The sequence below is a fragment of the Pollachius pollachius genome (assembly GCF_949987615.1).
Source record: "Pollachius pollachius genome assembly, chromosome: 2".
Lineage (NCBI taxonomy): Eukaryota > Metazoa > Chordata > Actinopteri > Gadiformes > Gadidae > Pollachius > Pollachius pollachius.
Window position 1 is genome coordinate 49,594,170 of NC_136935.1, and position 26,753 is coordinate 49,620,922.

A 26,753-nucleotide genomic window follows, 5' to 3' on the forward strand; every position below is an offset into this window, starting at 1 on the left:
TGTGTGTTCCTGCACACACACACACACACACACACACACACACTTAGTGTCATGTGATCCGAGGGCAGGGCTAAAGCTCAGAGAAGTGCTGAGTTTCTCTCAGAGGTTCCTTACACCGCATGGAGTGAGTAGGCAGACAGCGTTCAGTCAGGCATCAGGGCTGGAGGATAGTGACTGCTGGAGGACAGACAGACAGACAGACAGACAGACGGATAGCTACGCTAAGGTCTGAGGCAATGTGTGGGAAGCTGCACGCCACAAACGACAACCTCTAACAGAGAGAAGGAAAGATCAGTGTCGGCATGGAGTTGAAAAAGGATTTCCTCCACTCCCCTCACTCTCACACAGTCTCTCCCTGCCATGGTTTTTATGGGATGTATTCTCTGCTGGAGGACCGGCCACCGAGCACGGCCTCGACTCAGCAGGTCTCCGGAGGAAGCGTGGCCTCGTCGGGGGAAAGTTTGCTCGACGGCGAGATGATTTGGCAGTTTCCAGTGTGGTCATGAGGCTCTGTGACTCACACACACACACACACACACACACAAACACTCGGAGCAACAACATTCACCATCCTGCTCTGCTGTCCGCCCTCCTTCACCCCCGGTAAGAACCGAGCCAAACTACAGTCTTCAGGGCTTCTTATCAACCTCGTCTTTTCCGCCTCACGACCCCACTATCCAAGGCTTCGGGTTTACTGCTTGATGAGAACGTTTGACATAATGACCAGTGACTGATGGGTTAGTGTGATACCGAGGTGCAAGGGTCACACGCATGCGGGTGAGTCTCACTCCTTGTCTCCTTATCCATTCATTGTTGTTAAGTTAGCCGTTTGCCCAGTTAGCCCAAATGTGAGTGTTTGCGTTCTACCGGTTCCTACAGTGGTTTGTGTGCAGCCCTGTCGCCCATCCGGTTCGACCTGTTAGCATGCATCTGAAAAGACGTTGCTATTGAAAGTCCACACTCTTTATGAAAAACACGTGTGTTCGGGATTTCCTCGTTTCTGTTCTCCTTTTACTGAATGCTTATTTGATAAAGATGGGGGTGGGGGGGGGGGGGGGGGGGGGGGGATATTTGTAGCGATATGCACCACAAAGCAAATGTCTGTCTGTCTGTCTGTCTGTCTGTCTGTCTGTCTACCTTCCTTCCATCTTTTACTGAGTGCTTATTTGTGCACGATATAGATGGGGGTTAAAGAAATGAAAGGACAATAATAAGCATTTGTTAAGACAGATATGCACCCCAAATCACACATTAGCATGTCTGTCTGTCTTTCTTTCTTCCTTCCATCGTTCCTTTGGAGCAGGCCAATACCCGACTCCATTGTGATGAGCGTCTCGGGAACAACGACACAACCGCGTTCATTGTTGTTGTGCCACGTCTGCTGTTGGCAATCGGTTGGCACAATGTGACACCTGACTTCATACTGTGGTGCACACACAAACACACACACACACCATCCTCAGTGTGGGTTAGGTCAAACGACAGTGGGTGTGGTGGAATGGTGGCTCCCTCCAGGCTCCTAATGTGAATATGGATGTCTTTGTTGTGATTTGTAGTCTTAGCATACCGTAACCTAACCTGTTGGACCTGGATTTCCAAATGTCCGATAAACATTAGTAAAATACATATTTTTAACATTGGTGTAGGGAGCTGTCGTATCAAATCTAGACATGCCTTTGTGGTTGCGTACTTTGTCAAGATTATTTTCTCATGATCTGTCGCTTGTGAATATTCTTTCCCTGAACCTGCTGCTACTTTACAGCCAGTCGAGTCAGTTTTATGTCCACTCGATCTCCACACCCCGTTCTGCTGGGAAGGGCGTGTTCTGGTTAGTCAACATGTTTTGGTAGCTTTGCTATTAACATCATGCTATGCTATCATTTCATTTTGCTCAATGCAGTTGGGCCAATATAGGCCAAAACCTCTACAGAAACGCCTTGTGCACAGTCGATTCAGACGCACACCTAAACCCACACAAAAAGCCCTCTTCCTATTAAAAGAGCGTACAGTTCAATAGATCTGTGGCGTCTGATGTGTGTGACTAAATAATTAAACGGAGGGGCTATTCTGGAACCGATCCGCTCCCTCGCAGAGAAGGAAATACCGGCTCAGCCCGACACATAAATTAACCAGCGTTCAGAATTAGAGTGGGACTCGACCCCGCACCCACCTGGCCATGCTGTGCTTTGGTGATAGACTCCCTCATTCGCTTTTTGTCTCATTTTCAGCGTCTTATCCGTCTAACCTCCCCTGCTCCTAGCTCCCAGGTCCGGCCCCCTCTTGCCCGCCTAAACAGCCCAGAGACAGATCAAACCTATTTCCTGTGCCACTGTTGTCATGATTTCTACCCTTCTGTGTTGTAGTTTCGTTGGACTTGTATGTGTATGCTCTTAATTCATATATACTGCCTTTTCTGTAAAAGGGACACAATTATGGAACTCCACTGCCGGACCACTTGAGCATTTGACACCTTCAAAAGAAAAACAAAATTGTGGCTAATTCAACAACAATCTTGTTCGCATACTTAGTTTTTTACAATGTGCTCTCTCTGTATGTCTTCTTTTTTTTTCATTTTATTTTTAATAATGTTAATCTGGATTATTATTTTCAACCAAAAGTGTCGGAAATTAGCTTTGGCTAATAACACTATGACGCAAACGTCAGATGACTGGCTCCAGCTGATCTATGTTTCTGTATCTGTCTTCAAATAAACCTTGAATATTTATGAGGGCATCTGTGTGGCTGGTTGTTGTTGGTTGATCCATCTGGTTTCCTGTTAGTCACTCATCTTCCCATGTTGGCAGACTGGCCCTTCCTGGAGACGGGGTAAGGCGCTTGGGACCTTGGGAGAGAGGGACAGAGCTAGGCGGGGTGGAATGTTAGTTTCCTGTGCTTCGAGGAAGGTTGCTCTGTCTTCTTACGAATAAGAAGGGGTGTGTGAGTCTGTTGTTATCTCACTGTTTGATTCATGGGGTCATGAGTCTTGTTTCAGTACATAGAGGTGCTAATTTCAAGATCTTATCCAGTCTTTTGTGCAAGGAGAAAAGAAGAGGTGTGGCAAATTACGGCATGAAAGCCGACTAAAGTGTGTATTAGATTAGGTTATTATATTAAGAAAAGGTTACATCAACTGATTCTAATAATGTAAACACACAAAGGCAACCCTTACTAAATAAATACAAATATGAAAGGTTTGTTTTGGGAGGTTGTGAAATGATTAGGAATCAAGGAAGATAAGAATCTGGATTCTTAAATGAATACATCTTTTCCAACCCCTACAAACAAGGCCAGTTTGTTCAGATGTAGATCTCACTTCCTGATATTCACAGGTGTCACATGGCAAGGAGGTATGGCCATGTAGGCAGGTCATTCAAGGAAAAAGGAAAAAACGAATGAAAGCACATACACCATGATCACCAGAAGAAGGGTTGAAGCTGTGCTTGCGAACACTGTTTGCCTCCTTGTTTTTCTTGGGGGACAAGTCAAGATGCATCAATGTGCACACCAGTTTCAATGGATCGTTTTTACCACCCAACTTGTGTACCAGATATGTTGACTATATGGGTGACTGAATGAATATAGGTTACCCTGACATGCACAAATTATTGTGGCAATTTCCTTGATCGAAGAAGACTCAGATGAGTTGAATGAGATCAGATTTTTATTGCGGGTAATGCTGCTGTTGTCCCTTGGATTTCTCTGGATCAACGCTCAAAGTGTGTGAGGAAGTACAAGATACTTAGAGACTTGTCTTCCATCTCATGATTAGAATTCCAAAATGTGTTTAAGTTATCAGGATCTACATTACTCCGCTGTCACAGCCCTATCTAACACGTCCCATATATTAAAATGTGTAGATGTGGGTATGGACGTCTGTATATATTCAACGTTTCCAATTCACTACGCCTATCAATGCTTGGATTTTGCTAACCCGAGCTTCATTGGTACATAACATTGGTGGGTGTGGAAATTCTCTCTCTGTGTTAACATGGGAGTGAACCAGTGTCTCTGGTTTCCCCCCCGATGCAAAACACATGACATCCCTGCATGTGACGAGGGGCACATGACCTTGGCATTCAAGGTACAGCCCTTGTGTCTATAGGGGCTCACTCTGAACAGACATAAAGGATTTTTTCACATCTAGTGTTGTGTCTGACTTGCATCTGAATTTGAATGTGATTCGTCGGTCAGAAATGTGACCGTGTGTCTTTAAATGTCCACTCCCAGGCCTGGCTCAACTCTCCAGAGAGCCACAAGGTGGAGCCGCTAGGTCAAACTCCAGCGTGGGTGGTGTCCTCTAGGGTCCTGGGTGGAGGGTGACGGGGGAAACCCCCGGCGGAGCATGCTACAACCATGGAGGAACAAGGTGGAGGTAGGAAGGAACACACACACACACACACACACACACACACACACACACACACACACACACACACACACACACACACACACACACACACACACACACACACACACACGCACACGCACACCGTTCTACTCATTTGGTTAACACATTGACTGTACAAAGCCCAGAGTCTTAAAGTATTTAGCATTTTGAACCGGCATATGACTTCCATAATGAAGGAGCTGATCTGATTCAGAGTCGACTGTACCGGTCGACACAACAGCGTTATCCAATCTCTGATGTACTTGAGTGGAGAACTAGATGGAGACTTAACGGACACAGTAGATACCAGAGCTCTCTCCACTGTCTGCCAGATTAGTCATCAGATACCAAATGTAATTCCATGGCTGCTCTGTCATCCCATCTGCCATCCATCCCTCCCTCCGCTCATTTTCTCTTTCATTTGTCCTCCCCCTCCAGTCAGGGCCCAGCCCGCTGGGGATCCAGGGGGGGGCCAGGGGCCAACGCTGCTGGGGGCCCTCTGGGGGCCCTCTGGGGGCCAGCCCTGCAGGGGGTGCGGAGCCCGGCCGTCTGATGGGGGTGTTCCGTGGACTTGATGCAGGGAAGTGTCCGAAGATGACGCAGGTTAGATTCTCCTCTTGCTTTCTCGTTTGCACCGACTTTTTGATTGCCATCCGTCCCTGATTTGTGTTTTCTCTGATCTATCGGGGGTGTCGCCGACGGAACAAAATCTGGGGAACTTCCACATAATCTAGGTGGTGTACTTTTTAATTTGATGGAATACGTTTAAGGTTGCTCTTGTGTAATATTGATTTTATGTAATATGAATCCTTTTTTTCCAATGGTGTTTGAGCTGTTCTCGGGCGGGGGGGGAGGGGGTTCTGTTTACCTGTGTACTGGCACTGCAGTATGGTTTGGGCATGGGAGTTCAAAACTGTGTGGTGTGAAGAGTTTGGCGTTTACATACAATTTCTTTTGCATATGCAATGTGTGATCTATTATTCACTGGTGCAGCTCAGCAAAGTGATTTTTTATTTTATTTTTAAATGTTGCCGTTTTTATAACTTGAGGGGAAATGACCGAAGTGGTGTCAGGAGGATAGTTTGCTCTGTAACTGAGTTCCATGCAGTGGAGGCAGTGGCACATGCTTGTTATTATGAGGCCAATATAAGCAGTAAGGCTAACTTAACGCATATAGGAATTACCCATGTGTGGGTAATGGAATGTATACTTTACCTTTTTATTTGATACTTTCCCTAAACTGCAATTTAAATGTAGAATTTTCACAGCCTGTGCTGACTTGTCATCAAATAAACATTCTTCAAAACTGATTTGACAGAAAATGGTTAGTAGCAGTACTGAATGGCAAACAACTGGCGTTACCTCCGCCTGGCCGACGCCGCCACCTAGTGGACATTCTGGAGTACTCCTATATCGTTATGAAACTGGAGGCCTACTTTATTTTGATCAATGACAATGGCACTTCCTGTTGGAAATCAATTGATGCTGGATCAGTTTTGATTGGCAATCCCAAAATATTGTTATGCGACTGAATTATGGAGGAAAAGCAAGTAGCAAGTATTAAAGCAGGCAAGGAATCTAGTATGCATAGTTGGGATTTTGTTTTCGATACATTTTCCTTGTTATTAGTAGGAAGAAAAGCCAGCATTTGATTTCCTGGGTAAAGCAGTCGTATCTATTTGTGTTTTAGCTTCCTATTATTGTTATGATTAAGAAACATCTGTACTAAAGTGACAGAACATGGAAAATGGGACCATAAAGGTCATCTTGAAAATAGCTGGAAAATTACACAATCCTGTCTTTTCTCCTCAAAGCAAAATTCATGAAGACCAGTTGTTAAAGGTTTAAGTTGGTTGTTTGAATGAAAATGCAGCACATTAGTAACCAATGTGCTTTTACCTTGCATTAATCGACGGTATACGTTATCCATATTTTATCTACTTTCTTGTTTTGATTCTTATCACGCTATTGGTTCCCTTTTCAGATTCTGATTTTCTGATTTGTTTCGGTATACATGTTAGACTTTGATATTTGCCCTTTTGACAACTTCTTTATGAGACTTTTGGTTCAAATTGATATCATTGACCAAAATATCATTGATGAATTCAAAACAAACAATACTATGACCTAAATGACCCGAGGTTAAAATAAGCGAACCAATTAATAATGCAAGGCTAAATGTGCTGTTTGTGATGTGAACAAAACGTTTCAGTATTACATTTTATATAAAAAAATATCTCAAGAGTTAGCAATGCCTCTTTAAAGTTATAATACTTATGTCTGTAAAATAATATTGCAGTGTAGTTATATAACCTCATCTATAATTATACGGTTGTAGAAATTCTTTGCTTTAAGGTCAAAGTACCCTGGCCCCTATAGAGAAACTTATTACATTTTTTAATAACACACAGAGACCAATGTGGTCAAGAACAAGTCGCAAAGTGGTGTTGACCTTCTGACGCAGATAATTGCTTCACTTCAGATCTTATCACGCATCTCTAGTTCCCTAAAAGGATTCCTCTCTTCCTGTGTGTGTTTGTTGACGTCCTTCCACGCAAGAAGTAGAGCGCTGCAAGGATTTCCTGTGTAGGGCGGCGGAAGGATACCACTCTGCCGACGCACTCCGGCCGAATCCGAGGAGATTTCCCTGAGCGGCGGAGTGATCCGAGCAGTTCCAAGTCAATGTGGATCCGCAGCCAGGGAGAACATGGCGACTTCACTGCATGAGGGGCCCGCAAACCAACTCGATCTGCTCATCAGAGCAGGTAATACACTTACAACCACGAAAAGCCTTTCTCGGAATACTATTTCCAAACTATTCTCGATGTTTCCTCCCGCTACCGGGTAGTTTTTAAGTGGCCGAGAGGCAATCAGGAAGTGCTCACCTTGGTGGCTGCAGCCTGCATGGCGCTGCTCCGCGGTCACTTTAAAAGCCGGTTTTAAAACGTTACCTTGCTCCGATGTCTCAACGGACTGCACCTTTAGAGAGGGTTTTGCACGGTCTTTCATTTGCATAGAAGGATCAGCCATTATAGCCCCCCGTGTGCGCCGGGATGAGGGTTTAGAAGTGGCATGGGGAACCAGGAAGTGTAAGGATGTTGTCTTTCCTGCGTCTTTGCCACGCTGTCTGAGTCGGAAGGACATGTGCATTTATTTTTATAAACCTTTCTCTAGCGGTGGTCTCTTGTGTCGTCCTAAATCATCCCTCTAAGAGTTATTATGCTCATCTTTCTGTCTGCTATGGTTGCGTTTGTTGAACTTTGTCGTGGCATTTTGTTTCATCCTTGGTAGATATCCCCCCCAGCCCCCCCCCCCCCCCCGAATAATAAGGGTATTAATTGGCATTAATTAAATCAGTGTGTCCTCATGTGGATATGAGGTATTACATTTAATCTGAATTATTTGGTGTCAATGTGTTTATTCTTAGCCCGGTGGATTTAACGTTATTCTAACGGCGTTGTCCCGTCGATTATCGCAACAAGTCGAAAAAAGTCATTCTATTTATATTTGGCGGGGTATCTTTTTCTAAAATATTCAGTAAAGTGCGAAGTTTTGTCTTTGTTTAACTCCAAATTGATCAACCTTTCACTAAATCTATAGCGGAAGCATTGTTATGCATTAAGGGGCGGGACGTGCCTGTGATTGAGGGCGCCAGTGGGCCAATGCCGTGAGACAGGCGGGATAAGGCCGAGTCAGAGCGAATCGTTTTCTTTCGGAGGCGGGCTTTTGACGGTAAAACGAGCAAATCCCGTGAGGCGGAGGCGTTGAGTGACGGGGAATTGTGAACGTCTTTGACGAGAACTGGAGGGAAAGGATGAAGAATGTAAACACGGAAGTCGTACTACCGCCGCACTACTTTCTGTGGCGCTTGCTTCTATTCTTGGCACGCTGCTCCCTAAGCAGCACAATATTGTGGTTTTATTTTGTGCATTTACTCATAATTAATAATACTTAATTGTGTATTATTAATAATCTCTTTCAATCTTCACTGCTCATACAATTATTTATAGATATAGTTATCTATATGTACCATGAAGCCATCCACCCTAATTAAAATGTTTAAATGTAAACCGCTGCCCTTTACTATATATGGCTGAATCCCCCCCCCAGACTGCTGACGGCCTAAGCTCTCTTTTGTATCGGTGGTGTCTACCAAAGCACCCCCTTTTTTTTATTTTATGTCCGATAGGGTCCCTGCTTGGCTGTTGCCTAGGGTGTGATGGTGGTCTGTGTCTGGTCTAAAGATAGCCCTCTGCTCTTTCCTATGCGATGCGTGGTCCCTCACTCAGATAGCCAAACATGGACAAGGTAGCGTGTAAGGAGATAGTGTGTCCCCCCCACCGCTAGTGAGTGACAACGACAGCAGGTGCCCTGGCTTCTCTCAGCTGGGGCCAAATGGCCTGTTTGCATTTCTATCACCATAGATTCTCCTTGACTTCCTCCCTGTTCTGATTCCAATGGTGGAGTAGTTACATGAAAGTGGTAGATTACATCAGCAGTTGATTACCTCTTAGTATTTTTGTTTGTTGTTGTTGAATAAACGTGGTACTTTTTGTTTTTCCTTGAACATTATGTATTATAATCCAGCGCTATACTTTATTTAAGTCCTCCTGTTCACCTACTTATAATAATTGTATTTTAACCAACCATATTGTTGTATTGAATTTAATCATTATTATTATTATTTTTGTTGTGGAACCTTATACAGTTTCACATAAGGTATACCAATGGCGAATGTTCAAATTACTTTTAATCAAATTAATTTGAATGAAAAGCACAAATGCAATGCATTATCGGCATTGCATGTTGCAATGAACGTATCTTCACGTCGGCACTTAAACCCCATCAGGAGGTGCTTCGTAGGCCACTCATGCTTGTTTGCAGTTGACAGCGTCCGAAGTCAGCCATCTAAACGTGCTGAACCCGACGTGTGTTTCAGTGGAGGCGTCTGTCCATGGCAGCCGACTCCTCTGCTCGGACAAGACCATCGAGGCTGCGGAGGCTCTGCTACACATGGACTCTCCCTCCAGCCTCAGGGGAGACCGCAGTCCAGGTACGCACGCACACACACACACCCATGCACACACGCGAGCGCAGTTTGTGGTACGGCTTTACAATCACAACATTGACCATGTTGTCACTGTAAATGTTCAGTAAAGAAACAACGGCCATGAGGCTTCCCCTGCTTTACCTGTTTTTCCTTCACTGAGGACTCTGACTATTCCAAAGGACAAACACAAGTGTATTTTATTTATTGAACGAGAGAAGAAGAAACAAAGTTCGGATGACCCACAACCTGCATTACCCGTCACGATGGACGACTTAATTTGTTTAGCTGAAGTGTCGGATCACATCACCTGGTCCTTACAGCTTTCTGTACCTCATCCCCCGCTGTCTTGGGATCAGTGGCTCTCAAACTTTTCAGTGTACTAGTGAATCCCCTCTCAAATATTATTTTGGCCGAGTACCCACCTCAGCGGCATCAAACATTTTCGGGGAAAAATATACTCTCAATTTAGTGAGAAACGTGGGCCTGTGCCTCATGCAACTGTTGCCTAATTTCTCCCCACAAGATAAGCCCAAAGCCAGGGGATGGTCAGAGCATGTAGAGGTGAATCCCAATAAAATACACTACCGTTGGGGTCACCCAGTCCTTTTCATGTTTTCAGCGGTGCTAACATAATTGCACAAGGGTTTTCTATTCATCAATTAGCCTTTTAAGACGATTTTCTAAACAATGTACCATTATAACGCAGGAGTGAAATAGTTAGCTTTATTTGTGTATTCCCCCCCTCCACCCCAGATGCGTTTGTCCCGCCGTGCGTCGCCACGCCGGACTTCCTGCACGCCGCCATGCGGCCCGACATGATGACGGAGACGGAGGTGGAGGTGTCCACCGAGGACTGCTGCGAGGAGGAGGAGGAGGAGGAGGAGGAAGATGAAGAGGAGGAGGAGGAGGAAGAGATGGCGATGCAGGAGGAGCCCGAGCCAGAACCCGTGAGGAAGAGGAAAGGTAGAGGAGAAAGGACCCCCCCCCCCCCGCCCTCTTCCCATATCTTTGTATTATCTAGAGCACCATCTAGTGGTGTAACCACTGATGTGGTTGTTTCTGATGTTGACTGATGTTATTTCTCTCCTGGTAGCGGGACGAAAGGCCAAGTCGGCTAACGGCAGCGGCTCCCCGGACCTCGGCATCAAGAAGAAGCCAAGAGAAGGAAAAGGTACGCATCGTATTGCCTGTGTTAAGGTGCTAAGGCCTACTTAATCAAAGTGTGTCCATACATTCAATATTGCAGCACTCAAGTTAAGTGGGGTTCCCAAGCTAGCTCTCCCAGAAAGATAAATGGTGAATGGACTGCATTGATGAAGCGCTTTTCTAACCAGTGGCCCAAGTAACTCGTGCTTTACAACATCGCCTCAGATTCACCCGTTCATGCACACATTCACACACATACGTGTGGAGTCAACAACCAGCTCATCAGGAGCCGTTTGGGTGATGTGTCTTGCTCAGGGACACCTCGACACTCTGAATATGAATCAGAGGCGCTAGGGCGTTGAACTAGCAACCTTCAGGTTAACATTAATCCCGCTCTCCCCCCTGAGCCACACGCCGCCCTAAGCAGGACTGTTCTACTAGTTAGGGTTAGAGTAGTTGCATTGAAGAGTTCCAAGGGCTATGTGAGCGTCTCGCTTCATGTCGTCCTCCTGTCCCCCTCTCTGTCTACCCAGCGGGCAGCACCACCTACCTGTGGGAGTTCCTGCTGGAGCTGCTGCAGGACAAGAACACCTGCCCCCGCTTCATCAAGTGGACCCAGAGGGAGAAGGGCATCTTCAAGCTGGTGGACTCCAAGGCCGTGTCCAAGCTGTGGGGCAAACACAAGAACAAGCCCGACATGAACTACGAGACCATGGGCCGAGCGCTACGGTAGGGCTGGGCGGTTAATCTAACTTTGGTCGCGATTTCGATTTTACCGTCAAAACGATCACAATTTTCGATCACAAAAAGGGCAGAACAGCTGGATACATATCTTTATATTATTATAGATTTTATGTTGGATCATTTTGTGTATTTTCTTAAGGCGAAGTTTCAAAGTTCTCAGTTACAATTTTTTTTTCCGGGGAGACATGCTGAATAAATGCAACATGTTTATATACTCAAAAATAATCGTTTGAATATTCGTGATTTCAATATTGACCAAAATAATCGGGATTATGATTTTTCCCATAATTAAGCAGCCCTACCCTACGGTATGAACAGGTCTGGAGGGGGACAAGGGGGTCCAGGAATACATTTACATTTGGCAGACGCTTTTATCAAAAGCGACGATTTGTCTGAGCAAAGGGAAACCGTATATATCGCTGTCGGTACAGTAAGGATGTTCATTCCCCCCCCCCCCCCCCAGTCTCCCCCCTCTCTTGAACCAAGTGCCAAGCACCTTTGTTTGGTTATTCCATTCCCCGTATGCCAAAAATATAGTTAGGATAGAATGCTGCATGATGCTAAGTTCTATTTTTAAGTGCAAGGATGTAGAATGTACAATGCAATTTTTAAGTGTGTATGTCATTGCCCCACAAATTATTTCAGTTCCTGATTATAACTTTGGTCTTGGGCGGCATTTGACTCAGGAGGTAGAGCGGGTTGGCTGGTAATCGGTAGGTTGCTAGTTCGATCCCTGGCTCTTCCTAGAGCGTCGAGGTGTCCTTGAGCAAGGGACCTCCCCCTAACTGCTCCCGACGAGCTGGCTGTCGTCTTGCATGGTTGACTCCGCCGTCGGTGTGTGAATGTGTGCATGAATGGGTGAACATTAGGCAATGTGGTAAAGCGCTTCGAGTGGCCACTGGTCAGAAAAGCGCAGTATAAATGCGGTCCGTTTACCATGAACTTCCCTCCCCTTCCCTCTCGCTCTCTTCTAGGTACTACTACCAGCGGGGCATCCTGGCCAAGGTGGAGGGCCAGAGGCTGGTCTACCAGTTCAAGGAGATGCCCAAGGACATCGTGATCATCGACGACGACCACGGCGACGGCCAAGCCGCCGAACTCGTCGCCTTCTCCCCGGCGCCGGCGGCGTACGAGCGCGTCTCCCCCCCGACGGACATGCTGCTCCAGGTGAAGGAGGTCTCCTCCTCCAGCAGCAAGAAGCCCAACATCCTGAGGGGCGGCGGCCGGGCGGGCGGCGCCGGCGCCACGGCGACGGCGGCGGCACACACCCCCGTCGCCGGGGACAACAAGGCGGCGCTGGGCGGGGGAGGAGCGGTGGCGATGGCGGCCGGCGTCCCCAGGATCGTGACGGTGTCCGGCGCGGACGGGAGCCAGATCCAGCACTCGCACACGGCCATCGTCCCCACGGCCTCGGGGCCCAGGTCAGTGAGCTGTACCCGGGACGGGGACGTTGGAACTTATTCAGGTTTAACAATCGTATGTTTTATTCCAAGACGGCGGCGGTGGTTTAAAAAATAAATAAATAAAGGGGGCCGCGTGTGAAAAATAAAATTGAGTCTTTTCGGATTTTGAGAAGACGGGCCCCTGGATGTTCAAAGCCCATACCTACGTTAACATTAAGGGCGTTTATCAGACCCTTTATCCAAAGCTTACAATAAGTACATTTGTCAGAAGAAGGAGAATCAACAATATATATATATATAAAGATATATATAGATATATATAATATATCCTTACTGTCGGTACAGTAAGGATGTTCATAGAACTTACTTTCACCAGGTTAACCCATTCCCCGTATCCAGCAGAGATAGCTAGGATAAGACGCTACACGATGCTAAGTACTATTTTTAAGTGCCAGGACGTACACCATACAACAAGTGCATACATTAAGGGCCAGAACACCTCTTCTTATCCATTCCCTAACGGCGGTTATAAACCACAAGTGGGGTGGACATAATCGTAAAACAATCGATAGTCTTCCAGTGCGCTCCCTTAAGGTCGGCATGGGACACGCTCTCTGATTGGTTGAAAGTCGCTCACTGTACTGGTCGCGTCTCTGTGCGTCTCCCCGGGCGACAGGACGGTGAGGGTGGCCATGCAGATGCCCGTCGTCATGACGACGTCCATGGGCCAGAAGATCTCGACGATGAGCATGGGCCGGGGGCCCGGGACCCCCGGACACCCCACCCTCCTGACCAACGCCTCCCCCATCGGCACGGCGACCGGCAGCAGTGGACCCTCCCAGCAGAAGGTGAGGAAGCCCCGCCCACGCCCGGCGCGCTGGTCCCGGTGCCTGAAGGGTGCCGTAGGTTCGATTCCCAAAGGGGCAGCAAAGAGCAGACTGACGCAGGATTCCTCAACTAAACCACCGAAGGATGCATCCCCTTCCTCTCGGCTCCCTCCCTCCCTCCCTCCCTCCCTCCCTCCCTCCCTACATTTCTATGCCCTTTGAGAAGTGTTGCATTCAACACTTTTCGCCCCGACGGTTCAGAAATGAGCTGGGAGGGGTTTCATCTCCAAATCAGCTGATACAGAGGCAGCTGCGGGCTACTTGAGAGATAGATTGAATGGTAAATGGACTGCGTTTATACAGCGCTCTTCTAACCAGTGGCCGCTCAAAAGCGCTTTACAATTATTAACATTCACACATTCACACACTGACGGCGGTGTCAGCCATGCTAAGTTACAGCCAGCTCGTCTGGAGCAGTCAGGGTGAGGCGTCTTGCTCAGAGACCCCTCGACAGACAGGAAGAGCCGGGATCGAACAAGCAACCCTCCGCTTACCAGCCAACCCACTCTACCCCCCCCCTCCATAGGTCATGATCCAGACCCTCCCCACCATGGTTCCGGCCACGGCGGAGAACGGCGACAAGATCACCGTGCAGCTGGCCAAGATCATCACCATCCCCTGCCAGCTGCAGGCGCCCGGTAGCTGCGCCGGGGGGCGGCACTCCCAGGCCGGCATCAGCCTCTTTGGGGGCCCGCTCACCGTGCGCGCCCTGGCCCCCGTCAACATGGGCCCCAGCGCGCAGGTGGTGCGGCTGGCCGTGCCCTCCCAGGGCCACCCGCAGACTCTGGTGTCCACGGCGGGCGGGGGCGTGGCGGGGGGCGTGGTCACCGTGTCCACGGCCAGCCAGACCGTCCAGGCCCCCCCACACATTATCAGCGGCATCATCAAGGCCGCCGACCTGGTGATGGGGTATCGGGCCCCCGGGGGCCTGAAGGCGGGGTCCGTCCAGGCGCCGGCTGCGGCGGCGGCCCCCCAGCAAGCGTCCGAGGGGGAGAGGAAGACGAAGGAGGTGGTCTTCGTCCAGAGCATCGTAAAGGCAGAGGAGGTCGATTGTCCAGTGTGAGTGTGAGTCTGGTTGTGTGTGTGTGTGTGTGTGTGTGTTTGTTTGAGTGTGTGCGTGTGTTTGTGAGGGGGGGCAGCAGCAGCAGGTGTCTGTTTCGTAGTGATTCGTGCGAGTGTGTATGCATTTGCATCGATCGAGATCTTCTCTTTCAACATCTCAATCGTCTGGGAGCCGCCCCCCCACACACACACTCTAAACTAGGGCCCGACCGATTCATCGGCCTGCCGATTTAATCGGCCGATTATAGCCTTTTTGAAAATAACATCTGCCAAAAGACGCCGATTACAACCGATTCTTTTTCTTTTTTTTTGAAATGTTATTGCGCTTAGTATCCAGCAGCGTGCGCTCCTACTCCATTCTACTTAAGAAAGGCTCTCAGTCTCACCCACCGCACTTATTTTTGGACACAACACCCGAGCGCATGTAGCTTGAATGTGCTGAGCTCATTGGATAAACCGAGCAGAGTTTCCCCCCACGGTAAGTTTATAACTAGTTTGTGTAATGAACAATTGGTCCTTTTAAACGTGTAGGTCATGCTTAAAAAAAGGAAAAGTACACCTAACCCCCCACTACCCTTCAAATACAGTAAAGCTAACCTAGCCTTGCTAACTAGCAACTTTAGCCAGGGTAAAAAAGAGGAGATTGAATTCTACCGTACAACATGAAAACACGCTCGCTCAGGCAGCTGCGCGCTCACCTCACCAATGTACACAAGACGCGTTGTTTGAGCATGTTGTGCCTGTTTTTCTTTAGGTCCGAGGCCATGTTAATTTGTTATACTGTAGACTCTAACGGTGAGACCATACTGCTCAGTGCGCACGTGTTAGTCACTGCTCACGAGCGCAGCACATTGGGAGGTACAGATGTCAGATAAGACTCATAGCAAGGTTTGGGACTACTTCACCAAGGGGCCTACTGGTGAAGCAGTTTGTAATGCTTTTTTTTTTTATATATAATCGGCCGATTAAATCGTTATCGTAATTTTTCTATCGGCACTCAAAAATCAATATCGGTCGGGCCCTACTCTAAACCAGACGTTGATGTAACCAGCAACAGTCTCCGAGACTGAAGCCCCCCCCCCCCAAAGCTCTTGGACCTTGCTCCACCAACCCCCCCTTCCACCACCTTTTGAACCTCCAGTTTTTTTTTTTACCACAGACTCAATTCTACAGTAAACAGGCAGCCTAGGAACTGATGGGGACACGGTGTACAACATCGCTAAGCTAACGGGACCAAACAGAATCACTACAGTTCTGCCCATTTCACCCTGACAAACAATGTCCTGAGTGAGGGGGGGAGAGAGAGAGAGAGAGAGGGGGAGACTGGGGGGGGGGGGAGTGAAATGTAACACTACAATAAGAGGTGAAATAGTTGGAGCCAGCCAAAATGTCGACTGACACGCAAAGAACAAACAATGAGCATAGTTTGCGAGGCCGTTGGGTCGTTGTACAGAAAAAGTTTGGTTTTGGCCAAATGTTGAAACCAGCATATTATTGTTTGTAAGCCTTCTCTGAAACCGCCCGCAGATTGACTGGCCTGCACTGCCGAAGCCCCGCAGACGTTTCAGAGAAGCAAGAGCCAACTTAAACTTTGTGTGCACGTGTGTATATATTATATATCTGCTATACAATGTACAACTTACGATAACAGAAAACAGCCTTAGTTTAATTTGACCCTTTTCCATGTACTGTCTGTACAGTATTGTTTCCTTCATGACTTGTACCAAGCACAGTATTAGTACTGACTCCAGTTTTTGTTTTAGTTTGGACAAATCCATCTTCTTTCTTTCTAACAAGGAGACAAAACACCCCGTAGAATCTCGCCACTTAGTTTATCCGCGCTCGGTGTGGATCGACCACCCACGTTTGGATTATTTAGGGTTAACAATGATATGATTTATTTCATGACGGCGGTGGTTTAAAAAAAAAAAGAAGCGAAATTTAGCCTTTTTGAACTTTGCAAAGACAGGCCCCTGGATGTATTAAGCTTATTTGTTTATCGGACGACCACTAAAATGATTAACGCCAGCGTAAGAACCAGCTGACGTTTACCTCCTTCAGAGGGGAGGGCTTTTGTACCTTGTTTAGACTCAGTCCTTTAACATTTTCTTTTTTTGTTTCGTTTTCCTCTCCTTTTTTGCAATCTTAAAAAACAAAATCTGGATATGAGAGAAAGATGTTCAGACTGAACTGTTTGTATATTCAACATTTGAAGTATATTCTATTTTGTTGTACTCTTGTTTCAAAGTGTATTCATGTAGATTTTAATGATATAAAGACATTTGAATCCTTAATTCCTGTTTTTATTGATTTGTTAATACTACAGGATACCTTGTGTGAGTGAAGTCTTGTCAGACTTGACAAGGACAATCCCAGTAACTTATAAAACTAGTTTAAATATAACATGAGGAAATGCTGGCCAAATATTGCACCAAACTTAACTTTTCTGTTCCATTGAAATCCAGAAAGAAACCAAATAGGTAAAATCAATGATTGTATATGTCGTCAAACCAGTACGTCTTAATGGTTTAAAAACGTAAAGATGGTTTCTCAAAAATTTGACTCACAGAATGTGTTTGATTTTAACCTCTGTTTACTCAGCTGTAAGGGGGGGGAAATGTATTCCTTTCGGTAGAGGAGGGTTGAGACAGACCACCAGGGGGTAGCCTACCATGTTGGGGTGGTCTTATAACACATAACCAAACGCAGATGAAGCACGGAGCGGTTCCAGTGTCTGGGACCCCAGGGGACCCGTTCCCTAGGCTGGGAGGCTGGGCTTGCTCAAAAGTAGAAGGTACGTATTTAATCATGGCTGTACTCACCGGATCACTTCATCGCTCGTTATTTTATTAAATCATTTCATTACATTGAACTGCCCCGCCATTGGCTATTTCCATACCACTGCAATCATTTCCTTCACACAGGGTGGGGACTGTCCCTATGTCTCAATTATATTGAAATCGCCATCTGGAGGAAATCCCTGATGAGCCATGACTTTGTACTTCCCCCCCCACCCCCTCCTCCCAGCTGTCTGATCAGTCAGGTGTTCGCCGATTTCCCTCCCCCCCCCCCCCCAGCTGTCTGATCAGTCAGGTGTTCGCCGATTCCCTCCCCCAGCAGTCTGATCAGTCAGGTGTTCAGCGTTCCTCCTTGAAGCTGAAGTCGCAGATCAGCGAGAGGTGGTCAGACGGGTAGTGGAAGGACGGCAGCCGGTCCGGCCCGATCTGCTCCCCGGTGGGCAGGTCCAGCACGGCGTCCACCTGCAGGGAGTCCCGGCCGTACCAGATGTAGTCCAGCGTGCTGCAGCACTCGCCGCTCGGGCGGACCTTCCACGTCGTGTACGGCGGCTCCGTGGAGCCGTCCCGGCTCAGCTTCTTGTAGGCCGAGTCCAAGCGCAGCGGGGACGAGGCGAAGCGCCGGTACACGTCCTCCGACGGCACCGCGTTGAAATCGCCGCACACGATCAGGGAGGGGGCGGCGTCCGGGGGGTCCGCGGTCCCGGGAGGGTGCCTGTGGTTGTGGAGGAGGGTCTGGAGGTGGGCCAGTAGGTCCGAGCCCTGGGCGCTGCGGAGGCGCTCCCAGCCGCTGCGGGCCTTGAGGTGGGTCACCGCCACCAGCACGCACTTGGCCGTGGTGCGGCAGCGGAGCTTCGTCACCACGGCGACCTGTGCCAAGGACGGAAAAGATGACCAGGGGAGGCAAACCGTCAAAGGGGTTGATTAGTTCACATGAGAGGCCTATGAAAGAGCATTAGGGCCACATTTCAATTTTTGATTTAGTTCTTAATCAAAAGTCAGAACTCAAAAAAAAAGAATCGCATGTGGCCCTAATCCTCTTCCGTAGAGGCCTATATAAAATCAGTCACAAATTTAAAACATGGAACTAACGTTTACGAGGAAGGGGTCGCACACGCACACACACATGTAGAGATAGACCCACACGCTTGTTTAGTCATACATTCTGTGCAAAAGGTACACAGTGACTTCCCTGAATACTAGTGACACTCACATGAATACACACACACACAGACACACAGACAGTGAATCACAATCACGCTTTTCCAAAGTCTGTCTAATCCGCAGTACTGTGTCATTCCTTGAAAATTGGTTTGAGTTACCATGCCTTATGCTCTAATTGATTTAGACTCATCACACACACACACACACACACACACCTGATTGGTCGGAATCAGCATGGCGGAGAGACGCACGCTCACGCTCTCGAGGAGCTCGAAGCGCGATTGGTCGAAGAAGAGCGCGCAGCCGTCTGGGCCGTTGTTGCCCTGGACGTCCAGACACGGCGACCAGGGCTTGGGGAAGAAGTGGCCGGCGTAGCCCAGGCTGCGCAGCACCGGCTGGAAGGTGTCGTAGTAGTGGTCCACCTCTTGCAGACACAGGATGTGGGGCTTGTAGGTGAGGATCTCCTCCAGGATGAGGTACTTCCTCTCGGACCAGCTCAGCGCCTCCAGGGGGCAGCGGACGAAGCAGTCGGCCCCCTCCCCGAGAGCTTAAGGAGATGAGGGGGTAAAACGTCAAGCTGTGTGTTTTAGGAAGACCTGTGCCCCCCGCCCCGACGAACATCAGCACGGCCTGAGGCCTCTGATATAGCTTTTATAGTATTATGTGTCTCGGTTTCTTCTTTCTGTTTTTTGCTTTATTTGACAGAACGTGCACACGGACACACACACATGGGCACGCCACACACACGCACACACACGGGCCCGAACACACACAACCACACGGGCACACAACACACCAACAAGGAAGCACGCACTCACACACAAACATGGCAGGGCAAGAACCCACCTGCATCCATCCAAAACCACTCACACACATACACGCAGAAAGCTGTGCGTCCCTCCCCCCCCCCCGAGTGTGGCCCTCAGACAGCGTCTCCGCGTGGGGCCGTGGACTCACCTTGGGCCAGTATGTTCCACTGCAGCACCCTGATTGGCCCTCTGGGGCCCCGCTGCCCGTCCCCGCAGTGGACCAGGTGCCTGTGGAAGCGCGGAGGCCGGCCCCTGAGGGCCTCCTCACACTCCCGGAGCAGCTTCTGCTCCAGGGGGTCAGAGTCAAGCTGAGACGCCCCCTGGGTGTCCTAGGAGGGGGGGACAGGAGGTCGAGCCATCGTCATTGAACCTGTGAGGCGGCAGGTGGCTCAGCAGGTGGAGGGGGTTGGCTGGTAACCCGAAGGTTGCCGGTTCGATCCCCCGGCTCCTCCTAGCTGAGTGTCGAGGTGTCCCTGAGCGAGACGCCTCACCCTGACTGCGCCCGACGAGCCGGCTGTCGCCTTGTCTTGTTGACTCCGCCGCCGGTGTGTGAATGTGTGCATGAATGGGTAAGTGCAATATTGTAAAGTGCTTTGGGTGGCTACTGGTTTGAAAGCGCTGTATAAATGCAGTCCATTTACCATTGAGGTGATTGGCACTTGGTTCTATGAACATCCTTACTGTACCGACGGAGATATATTGTTGTTTCTCTTTTTTCTGACAAATGTACTTATTGTAAGACATTTTGGATGTAAGCATCTGCTAAATGGCCTTAATGTAAATTAAACCGCTTGTTTTAGTGTTCAAAGATGTAATTCATTGATGTGTTGGCTGCCTTTCATGCATTACTCAAACGTTTCTCAAAAATGTACTCGAGGTTGGATATGTTGTGAAGAATTGAGTTGTGTTTTCGTGATTCTGTAGGAATTACACCCTGGCGTTGAGCTTGTTCCCCAGGTAATCGTATTATTAATATAGTGTGTAGACCAAAGATTGTCATGACATTCCCTCACATATAAGACATTTGACAGAGTGGAGCTATCCTTACTGTGCCGACAGCGATATACTGTTGTTTCTCCTTCTTCTGACAAATGTACTTTTTGTAAGTCTGCTAAATGCCTTCAATGTCAATGTAAGCTATGAGTGAGGTCATACCTTGCATAAAGATGGTTGTGGCTCTCTCTCAGGGGGGGGATTCTGTCGGGCGAGGTGGGCTGGCGTGAGGGGGAGGGAACGACCTCCGCCGCCGAGGTTGCTGTACAGTCTGGTGGCCCCCCCACCCATGGGACACCCTGGAACAGAAGAGGGAGGGGTCATGGCAGGTCCGGTATGTGTGCTTTATCTCATTATCGCTTTGCTGCACAAAATTAACTCGAAGTACCGCTCAATAATGACCTCGCCCGGCTATAAACTCCCTTAAGTCACACCCACAACTGCATGAGTCCACCTGAGTATTCATTAATACATGGACTAAACCTGTGCATGGTTTTTCATTATTGACATATTAAACATATTATTTCCATGACTAAAGATTGACCGAAGGAGTATTGCATTGACCCGAGTGAGTGATGATTTCCTGGGCACATTTTTACAAGCGGTTTCCTGACGTACGTTTTTCATCCGGTGAGCTATTCAAGATAAGATCCGTGTTGAAATCCTTTTGACGTTACAAAACGCGGCCCATGATGACATAAGTGTTAGCAGACTTTTGATCTACTGCCACCAACCAAGATGGACGGAAGGAAGGAGATGCAATATTTCCCATTTCAAATCTTTGGTAAAATATTGTGACGTTTTTTTGAGAACTTTTACTGTTATCTACTGTTAACTTACTTGTATTTATATTATTTCAAAAGGAAAGTTAGAACGAACATCGGCATGCAATGTCATTTCAAATAGATATATTTTCAGTATGGGGACTTTATCAATGTAGCTTTTATAGCATTATGTGTTAACATGAACAGTCAGTTTTTTTTTTTCCTCTTCTGTATTTTACCGGCCACATTTAAAGAGCCGTACTGGCACTCAATGTCCAAAATGTTTATTAGCTGACTGTACACAAACTTGTAAACAAAAGCTTGGCTGCATGAACACACACACACACACACACACACATGGGCACGAACACACACACACACACACACACACACACACACACACACACACACACACACACACACACACACCTATTAATCAAGTGGACACTTTAAATGCCACGCTCTATTACATAACCGCTCCATTAAACAATATTTAACAATCTAGACGCATAGTTCCGTTCAGTTCAGTTCAGTTCACATAACTCTTTAGTAATTCTATACAAGCCCCGACAAATACATCTCTTCCATTCCATTCACACTTCCCTCTCGGCGTATCCAACCTACTGAACCCTGAAAACATCTCGTCTATTAAAGTAAACAAGCACACAGGGACCCGAGGGAACCTAGAACACACCACACACACGGGTAGGTCAAACCAGAAGCCTGTCTCCCCTTACGTCCGACGAACAACCCTCTCACTCACCCATAGTTTCCATGTGGCTCCCGATCACTATCGCTTTGACGCTACAGGTGGCAAAAACACACCAGAATATCAAGTGGCCGGGTCCCAGTGCGGTGCTTTTTGTTGTCGTCACACACCGACCGGTTTGTTCTGTTGCAAGTGGAATGACTGGCTGACACACAGATGTGGTGTCGCCACACTGAGGGGCTGTGTGTGTGTGTCTGTGTGCTCATGTGCTCTGAAACGGACACAGTGTTTACTGTTCGCTGTGAGAGGGTGGAGGGAGAGGGAGTGTGAGAGAGAGGTAGGTAGAGGGAGAGCAAGAAAGAGTGAGGGGGAGAGAGAGAGAGAGAGAGAGAGCGAGAGGGAGAGGGGGAGGGGGAGAGAGAGGTAGGTAGAGGGAGAGCAAGAAAGAGTGAGGGGGAGAGCGAGAGAGAGAGAGAGAGAGAGCGAGAGGGGGAGGGGGAGAGCGAGGGGGAGAGGAAGGGAGGATTAGGTTGTGCAGACGTCACAGAGCCATATGGGTTTTGACAGAGGTCATAGGCTGGCAGCGTTTTGGCAGGGTGCTCTCTGCATTACTCTGGTCTGTGCTGTGCTCTCCCTCTCTCTCTCTCTCACACACACACACACACACACACACACACACACACACACACACACACACACACACACACACACACACACACACACACACACACACACACACACACACACACAGTGAATCAAAATCACACTTTTCCGAAGTCTGTGTCTAATCAGTAGCACTGTATCATTCCTTGAAAAATGGTGATGAACCATGCCTTACGCTCTAATTGATTTTACACTCTTTCTAAGAAGAACCTTTGTCGGCAATTAGATATTTCCCAATTCATCGGTAACATAACAAACAAAGACACGCACACGCTTACACAGACACAGACACACACACATACAATATAACAGTGAATCATAGGAGCCACTTTACCACCCCTTGCTTATCACGTTAGCCGCGAAAAGCAGAACGACTGCACCAAAGGCCTCACAGTGACACACATTCATGCTGAGACATGGTTTTGAATGGCAAAACCAAAAAATAGACACACACACACACATCTCTATTCTAATGAATACAAAAAGACCCAAACACTTGTTTAGTGATAAATTGCGCACAGGATATATAACTAAACAAGTGCTTGTGTCGATCTTTCACTTTGTGGGTGTGGGTGTGTCACACACACACACAAACACATTAGACACAAACACCCATTTCCTAGTAAATCGGTTTGATGCCCCACGCTATAAGCTAGTTGATTTATGACTCATTTCAAGGAGGATACCGGGTACGCAATTTCATCTCTTTATCCCAAATAACATAATCAAATTATTCATATGACTCATTTTTAAGCACGAAAACAACTTTTTTGGAAGGGACAGTTGAACTCAACCTTTCCCAATCTGTTATATAAGCCAAAGGTCCCATTGAAACAATATACCATTTTTTTAATACTGTCATAAATGGAAAAATAAATAGAAAACGGTCTATCTTTACAGATTGTCTTGCATGCAGAACGTGAATTGGTTCAAATGTGGTATTGTTATGTCACGTTTTTCTTATACTGTACACTTGGGAATCCATTACCTGTTCTGTTATTTTGTAAAGAAAGTGATAAAAGAAAAGAAAGAAAGAAAGATAGATGGATCACGTGTATTTCTCTGTGCTTGATTAGTCTGCCTTTCTTTGGTATTAAGTGTCTCCTCCACTGTTGACCTTCAGATTGTATTCCTGCCACTTGAGCTGCTTTGCCGTGGCATTTTAACGTCTCCACTCGCTGTCCTCACACACACAAACCCACACAACTCTGTTGAAAACAGCCATCTAAAACGCACATGTAAGAAAGAGTGTGAGTACATTTCATGTTTGCCAAAGGAGCAAAGACCACTCCCATTAAATAATAAACAGTCATCTGACAAACCCTTTACGTCACTCTAAAGTCTATACAAAACATTCTTGTTGTGCATCAAACTAATTAAATCGTGTAGGTAGGTATAAATAGTATCAGAAGTTATATGAAATACAAAATAATACATACAGAGAAAGATTTTTTTTAAAAAAGGAACAATATTGCTTGCCAAATAAAGATGCTAACTATTGACCGCACAGAGCTATTAAAGAGATTCAAGATATGAACCAAGAGACAAAACATGAAGTGGGATCAACAAGCAAAGTGCTGCTGTCTGTCAGCCCTTACCACAACAGACTGCTGCCTTCCTCTGAGCTCCCTGCTCCCCAGCAGCTGTCTCCTCACACCACCATCTCTATCTTCAGCACATGGCAGTGCATAGGGTTGCATGTGCGTGACGTTAAAGTCTATATAGGTCGCGTTTGTGGGTTTGTGTTTGTATTGAGTCTATTACCTGTCTCTTTGTGTGTGTGTGTGGGTGGGTGGGTGTGTGTGTGTGTGTGTGTGTGTGCAACTCTGTCGTCCAACAGCTGCAGAGCAAGGTCACGGTAGCACAGCGGCGACAATATACCTGAAGAGTGCCATCTTCTGGTTGGAGCCCGGTACTGATGAAAGGGTTTCGATTTAGATTAGATTAGATGAACTTCAATATCCGTTTACACAGAAATTTGTCTTGCATTGCACATCTCTTCAATCCTCATAGAAAGACATTAAAACAGCACATATAAACATTTACACAACATTTATGAGTCCAAGAGTCCATACACACAGACAAATCCATAAGAGTCAGGGGTCTCACAGTCCAATAAATTAAAGGCCACAGATGTCTCTGGGGTGTGTGAAATGATATTGGGAGTGTGTAGTGTGTTTGCATGTGAGATGTATTTGGAGGCTGCATTACTTTTCTCTGTTGGTTGAGCAATGATACGGAATGAGGGAGAAAAGAGTGTTTTTATTTGTTTCTCCTGCAGCTAGGCATTCTAAAGCGTCTTCAAGGATGGCAGGAGCTGATATTCCTTATTTAAGACGTGAGAGGGGTCCAAAGCAATCTTGTCTGCCATCCTGAGGACGTGCTTAGTTCAGCTGTCAAAGAAAACCTCCATTGTGTGGCCCACCAGCTTTGAGCAAATGCTCAGAAGTCTTAGTATCCTGTTTTTTAACTGGACTAATTGGCCACAGAACTAAACTGCCATCCCCATACTGCAGTATGCTTTGTATTGTGGATGTAAAGAATTGATGTAGGATGTCCTTACTGGCTCCAAAGGATCTAAATCTTCTCAGAAAATAAATTCTCTGTTGGACCTTGTTGCAAATGTAATCCACATGCTGTGACCAGGGGAAGACACTATCCACACATACCCCTAGATATTTGAAGGATGCTGACTGTTTTATGGGTTTGTCATGAATTATGACTGTAGCGGGTGTGTTGAACTGTGCCAAAAACGACCTCCTCTGTTTTGATGGGATTCATTGTGAGGGCATTTTGCTCTCCCCATTGGACCAATCTCTTCACACTCTCATAGTAGAGGTCAGGCTGCATCTCCTCTGCCATCAGGGCCACCAGTGCCGTATCATCCGAAATTTTGCTGAGGTATTGATCAGGGTGCAATCGTTGGTATAGATTGGAAAAGCAGTAGTGAGCTCACACATCCTTGTGGTACTTCACTGCTTGTTTTGACCAGGGGGGAGAGCGTGTTGTTAACTCTGACCAGCTGTTGCCTACGGATGCGGAAAGAGTGGTACCAATGAATAAGGTATGGATTAATGTCCACCTGTTGCATTTTGGAGAGAAGTAAATCCAGTTTGATGGTGTTGAAAGTAGAGTAATCAATAAACCGTACTCTAGCATATGGTTTGTGATGCGGTAAATCCATGTGTTTTAGGACAAGGTGTGTAAGTGTAGCGACAATACCTACGGTATTTATCTAAAGGCGGTCTCATAATGCAAGTCTTTGCATCTTTTGTACGCCTGTTTTGAATATATATTTGCGAAAGGGAAAACATAGGGTGTGATTATGGGAGACATGTTTATGAGAACTAATAGTTTAAATGCAGAAAATAGTCATTTGAAATGTTTAAAAGATGCATTTCAATTATGAAAAAAACATCTAAATATAATTCAAGGCATTTATTATACATCATATTGCTTTAGGATCCGATACAAATCTTCATAAGGTATGCGTCTTTGAGGTCGGGGAAAGTTGCACGAAATGAAATGTAAACACAAACACACATTTACACCCATACAATGTAACACACACATTGAACCATAACAGAAAGTGGTGTCCTGTTTACAACACCATTCTCTATAATAACTATCGTCTAGTAGCCTAGTTTACTGATGTGCAGCAGCTGCTGTCGCACTCGTTCAGCGATGCTCTCAAAGTGAGCGCTTCTGGTCCCCAGGCGCCCCAGGAGCGCCCCGAACGCCGCCACCAGGGGCCGTTCTCCGTCACACCCCTCCCGCGTCACGGCCAGGTCCTCTCCCCAGGCCTGCGGCAGCCGCCCCGACATCGCCTGCTCCTGCTCTCGCCTGGCCACGATGGTCCTCCCGTGCCTCTCCGTGGCGCTCCTGGCGCTGGCCATGTCCTCCTTCATCCTCAGCACGCTGAGCCGCAGCCTGGAGTTCTCCAGGCGCACCGTCTCCAGCCGACGCCCGCCGTCCCGGATCCTGGCCTCCACCGCCAGGAGCTCCGAGGCCTGGCTGACCATCAGCCCCCTGTGGCGGGCCCGCCCGGCCTCCAGCCCGGCCTTCATCTCGTCCCGGGGCCCCAGCAGGACGGCCGTCTCCCCCCGGAGCCCCGCCGCGGAGACCTCCAGGCGTGCCTTCTCCTCGTTCTGCCCCGCGATGAGAAGCTCCAGCCCCT

General features: G+C 47.4%; 2 protein-coding genes across 6 annotated transcripts; one reads left to right on the forward strand and one right to left on the reverse strand.

Annotated features, from left to right (window-relative positions):
* The first annotated feature begins 119 nt into the window (after positions 1 to 119).
* On the forward strand, positions 120 to 16,973 carry LOC307071111 (ETS-related transcription factor Elf-2-like). Of its 5 annotated transcripts, none has more exons than XM_079730005.1 (11): positions 120 to 777; positions 4,228 to 4,372; positions 4,826 to 4,990; positions 6,950 to 7,152; positions 9,327 to 9,440; positions 10,191 to 10,400; positions 10,531 to 10,608; positions 11,117 to 11,312; positions 12,302 to 12,748; positions 13,407 to 13,578; positions 14,144 to 16,973. In XM_079730005.1, the coding sequence occupies exons 4-11, from the start codon at positions 7,095 to 7,097 to the stop codon at positions 14,678 to 14,680; spliced, it is 1,812 nt and encodes a 603-aa protein (XP_079586131.1). In that variant the 5' UTR covers positions 120 to 777; positions 4,228 to 4,372; positions 4,826 to 4,990; positions 6,950 to 7,094; the 3' UTR covers positions 14,681 to 16,973. The 5 variants fall into 5 exon arrangements, with proteins under 5 accessions (XP_079586131.1, XP_079586133.1, XP_079586130.1 ...); XM_079730007.1 differs by having other exon boundaries at positions 120 to 603; positions 6,947 to 7,152; XM_079730004.1 differs by having other exon boundaries at positions 120 to 603.
* An 843-nt stretch (positions 16,974 to 17,816) lies between these two features.
* On the reverse strand, positions 17,817 to 22,071 carry LOC307071409 (nocturnin-like; the record flags this gene model as incomplete). The annotated part of the gene is made up of 5 exons (XM_079730388.1): positions 21,968 to 22,071; positions 20,603 to 20,739; positions 19,596 to 19,776; positions 18,854 to 19,185; positions 17,817 to 18,344 (listed from the first exon to the last, which is right to left on the reverse strand). The coding sequence occupies exons 1-5, from the start codon at positions 21,978 to 21,980 to the stop codon at positions 17,817 to 17,819; spliced, it is 1,191 nt and encodes a 396-aa protein (XP_079586514.1). The 5' UTR covers positions 21,981 to 22,071.
* Between the last annotated feature and the right edge of the window lie 4,682 nt (positions 22,072 to 26,753).